The sequence below is a fragment of the Echinops telfairi genome, unplaced genomic scaffold, assembly GCF_000313985.2.
Source record: "Echinops telfairi isolate 266 unplaced genomic scaffold, ASM31398v2 ScPeMD7_443;HRSCAF=831, whole genome shotgun sequence".
NCBI classification, from domain to species: domain Eukaryota; kingdom Metazoa; phylum Chordata; class Mammalia; order Afrosoricida; family Tenrecidae; genus Echinops; species Echinops telfairi.
Genome location: NW_022104341.1, coordinates 44,738,841 through 44,743,733, shown reverse-complemented (window position 1 = coordinate 44,743,733; position 4,893 = coordinate 44,738,841). Strand labels below are relative to the sequence as shown.

The 4,893-nt window shown below is 35.9% G+C and overlaps 1 protein-coding gene across 1 annotated transcript in view; it reads left to right on the top strand.

Moving 5' to 3' along the window:
• The window catches only part of MIGA1 (mitoguardin 1), an 81,931-nt gene that overhangs the window by 66,845 nt on the left and 10,193 nt on the right, over window positions 1–4,893 (top strand). Inside the window, exons 7-10 of the mRNA XM_045291736.1 lie at window positions 1,356–1,474; window positions 1,729–1,801; window positions 2,438–2,524; window positions 4,037–4,135. Of these exons, the coding sequence (XP_045147671.1) occupies window positions 1,356–1,474; window positions 1,729–1,801; window positions 2,438–2,524; window positions 4,037–4,135 (378 nt within the window). The remainder of the gene's footprint in view (window positions 1–1,355; window positions 1,475–1,728; window positions 1,802–2,437; window positions 2,525–4,036; window positions 4,136–4,893) is intronic.

The window sequence follows — 4,893 nt, the reverse complement described above, 5'->3', positions numbered from 1 at the left end:
TTTACAGGCTACACTGCCTGTGGGACGCCTAGCCTGTGGACTGTGTCGCTGTAAGTTGAGGTTCCTTTAAGACCACACGATTGAAATTTACATCTCTGGAGCTGGGGACTGACAGTTGGTGACCTGTCTTGCTATTTGCTGCTGTGCTGATATAGCCTAGCTCTCTCTACAGAAGACGACCTAGCGGCCCTCAAGACTCAAAGGACTGCCAGTGTCACACAACTCTCTCTCACGGGAGTGAGTTGCACTGAGCCATTTGTAATACTTTATAATTTAACTGTTCATTTCTTGCATTATATATCTATCTGTATATAATTTAACAGTTCATTTCTTGTGTTATATATTTATCCTTATAAATATATATATAATTACTAGCGATCTGGTTTTGTCTCTCTAGAGGACCCTGTCTAACACAGGGGGCTATATGTCCATTCTTGTGATGGGTCCCCTTTTTCAGCCTCCACCCTCCCGAACCTCCACCCCCTACCCTCATGATATAGCGCTACTCCCTTTACTGTTCCTGAGGAGTTTATCTTTCCTGAATTCCATGTGTCAAGAGCTATTATCTGTACCATTGTGTATTCTCCAGTGTAGCCAGATTTGTAAGTTACATCTGGTTCATGGTAGTTGGGCGAGGAAGTATATTGCGGAACTATAGGAATGATGTGTGATTCTTCGGTGCTATACTGTGCCTTGGTTGAATCATTCCTTCCTTATAACCCTCTGTGGGGAATATCCAGTATTCTGCAGATAGGCTTTGGGTCTCCATTACACACACACACCACACACACACACACACACACACACACACACACACACCCTCGTTCACTTCGATATAGTTGTTTGTTTTGGATCTTTTGATACCTAATCCCGTCGACACTTCATGAGCACATCTTCCATATGGGCTTATACATCCTCCATTTTTGCATAACATTGATTTACATAACATTTTCAAAGTTTTCTTTGAAACCTAACCATATTGAAAAGTAAGCAGTGGGTATGTTTTAAGCACTTCTTAATAATAAATTGTCCTTTGTAGTAATAGTTGTTTATGCTTAACTCAAACCAAACTTAATGCCCTTGAGTCAATTCTGACTCGCAATGACCCTGTAGCTATAGAATATTGCTTTTCTCTGTACTCTATGCATTTAAGTGGTTGGATTAAAAAAAACAATGCATATTTTAAAACTTTAATTTTTACAGCTGAATTTTGAAAAATGAGATCTTATTGTAAATCTTGTTCAATGATTTTCATAGTTTCACCAATTTAACGTTTAGATGCTGGCAAAATGTATTTTCTGCCATGTCTTTCTTCTTTGATCAGTTTGGTCTGTTTAAACCCACCGTTTTCTTAGCTTGCAGAGCAGAGGGAAGTACGGCATACCTACGGCCTGGAGTCTCTCTGCCACTGCCCTTTTTATGAAGAAGCCATGCATTTAGTTGAAGAAGGAAGGATTTATTCTAGAGTGCTTAGGTACCGTTTTCATTTTGTTTGTTTTTATGAACAACATTAGAGTGCTGTTGCTATGTTTGTTTGATATTTATTAAAAATGTTCCTGAGAATAGGAAGAAATTATTTTTTCGTCCAAGTTAAAATTTTGTTCTGTCAGTATTGAGAAGACATGTGTTTTATATTAAGGTCCTGAGATTAAGCCTTGTTTGAGTCCAAACTTGTAGTCGGCTTGATTTCGAATCCAGTTTAACAGTTTTCTCCCGTTTATTACATAGAACTGAAATGTTGGAGTGCCTTGGAGACAGTGATTTTCTTGCCAAACTTCACTGTATTCGACAGGCTTTTCAGGTATTATTATTACTTTTTAACACTAAGTGACTTCAACCAGCCAATCATCCATTCTTACCCTCACACTCTAGAATTAAGCTGCATATAAACCGAGTAACTCCTTGCTTTTTATTATTCCTGTTCCTGATGGCTACTCAGTTTGTTGTTCCTCCCTGCCACTTCCTGGGATCCGTGCCCATGTCTCATTTTGCTTCCCCATGGCTTCCCAGGCTTTGTCAGAACAGGCCATTTAAGAATCTTTTCTTTTTACATTTTCAATTAGTGTGTGTTCTTGATTTTGTCAACAATCAGTTGTAAAATACTTTCTTTTTCAAAATGAAGTAATAATATTAATAATAAAATATGTATTTTCCTCTGTTTGAGGTTATATAAAATTATTTTAGACTTTCTAATCTCATGCTGAACATACTTAAATGCAGATTAACCTCCTTATAATTATTTTTAACTAAGAGCTTAAGAAGTCTTTTAATATTAGTAAATTAGGATTTTTCATATGGTCAGCCTGAACAAATAGTACCACATATAGTACCTTAACTGTTATTAGAGTTATTTATGCATAGAGTCCATAGATGTTTGATGTGCATTTAAATTAATTATGGATCTCATTCTTCATTGGCTGTGGCTGTTTTTTTACAGGTAATTCTTTCAGAAACAGCCAACAGGATGTTCCTCGCTGAGAGTGGAAGGACAATTTTATCAGCTTTACTTGTAAAAGCACAAAAGGTAAACTTAATTTGTTAGCCAATTTCCTATTGTCATTGTCTTGATTCAATTTAAGATTAAATATATTAAAAAATTTTATAGAACAAAAATATCTTGTAGTCGGTTACAAAATGTAACACATTAAAAGTAATTAACCCAAGCACATTGATTTGTACTTGGGTTAAATGATTTTCTCTGAAAATGTCCACACAGTGTGACCAAGTTGTTTCTCATGAATCCTTCCCAATTTGCCAGAAAGCCTATGGATGCCACAGTAAGAATCATCATCAGATCTATTATAACTACATTGTTATTACTATAGTTTCTATTTACAAATACTTTCTTTCCTGTCTCTCTCAATCCTGTTGGTTAACTGGGCTTCAAAAATAAGTATAAATATTAGAAATATGAAAATATAAATTGAGTTGTCTATTACTAATCTTTGTGGGATTGAATAAGACAGAAGCAGTGATAAGAACTCATTTAGATGATAAGAACCAAGTCCTTCTAGCCTATCTTAGTGTGGAAGTTCTGTTGGAGCTAACCCACAACAGACACTAAGGTCTACAATAGGAAGTGGTCCTGCTGATCTTTGAAATCCCAGTGGCCTTTCTTCCAGCATCACTGCAGCATACAAGCCTCTATGGTCCAAAAAAGTAGAGTGCAATTGGTACAGTACAACAAGCTGATAGCTGAGTGGTTGGCTATGAATATTGCTGTCCACTCTTAAGGGCTAGGTGTAGATTAATCCTTAAAATCAAATTACTTATAGCAGATAATCTATGATGCCTTTGATTCAGTTCTGCTCTTTTGGAAAAAACTTATGTGAACTCTAGTTGTCCCCAAAAGAGCAGAACTGAATAAAAAATATTACACATTATCTGCTGTAACCAATTTTTATCTTTAGGGCCAATCTAACCCAGTTTTCACTTGCTGACCTAGTTCGGTTTGGAAGATCAGTTCGTTATGTGAAAATAGGCATTGGGCAAAACTAGAGGATGACCACATTATATAACAAAATGGAGAACGACTGCCTTATTACATAACTGCCTGATTACATGTTGACATTTTACAACTGCCAAGCCACTGAGACTCATTTGTTCTCCCGCCAAGTTGATACATAACCTTAACCACAATGAGTGTTATTCTCAACTTAGACTGGCATTCATTACTGCCAGGTATACATCATTAATTATCAAAATAATCAGATAGATTTTTTTATATTGTCATAAATAAAATCATTGGATAAAGAGGTAGTGGATAAGCAAGGAGTAGATGTAACCATATATATTTAAGCAGTAAGCAGTTTTCTTATATTTTTTTAAGCAGTTTGCTTATGATATCTTGCTAGGTTTCTATAAAATATTAGAATAATAAAACACTAAAGCAAATGAACTTGGCATACCTTGAGATTGATTTAATTCATTTATCTAATAGAATGAAGATCCAATGCACTTCCTTAAAGAGTAACTTATTTACTTTATAGGTCTAAGCTTCACACATTGAGTTTAAAATTAAACTTTTTTCTTGCAGAATCCAAAGAAGTTTGAAGATGTTTTTGATGAAATGATGTACTTTCTAGAGCAGACTGATCACTGGGATAGTACTGAAATGGAACTTGCTGCTAGAGGTGTAAGTTCAAATTTTTTATTATATCCATTCTTATTTGCATATAGCATCTATATGAATTAAGGCCACTGTTACCGTGTCCTTATTAAATGACAGAGATCAAGTTATTTTTTACTGTGATATCATGTTTCCAACAGACTCACAAATATTAGCAACTGCTGTGTGTATATTGAGACTCCAGTTTAAAAGAATTGATTTTGAAAAAGCCTTCCTTTTTAGCTCCTTCTTTCTGCCCCAAAATCATTGGTAAGACCCCAGCAGAGTGGAAATGTGCAAGGTATTATTATGTTCTTGGAAGATATTACAAGGTAATGGTAAATTGATGTCCTCAGTGGATAGACACATTACTTTGTAATACTGTAGGTAATGTAAGATCGTGTATGAAGCACAAAGGGACCTTAAGGAAAGGAACTGTTGTCTGCTCGGAAAAGTCTTGTAAGGCTTCATAGAAGACATTGATGATTAAACTGGCCTTTGACGGTGAAGTAATAGTTGGCACTGTGGGTGTTTACAAGGAGCTGGAAGGCATTCTAGAATCAAAGATAAGGATCCATAATCTTCCTTCTCCACGGTTCCCCGACTCCAGGGATCAAATGACGTCCACCTAGTTGTGCAGGGCAGCAACGTTCCTTCACACCTTTCTGGACGTCATCTCCTTTATTATAGTCACATCCAGGTTTTGTCAAGTTTAACTCTTTTATATTTTTCTTATTTTCCTTTTTCTACCATACCCATCTTGGTCTAAGCAGCTACAATTTTTT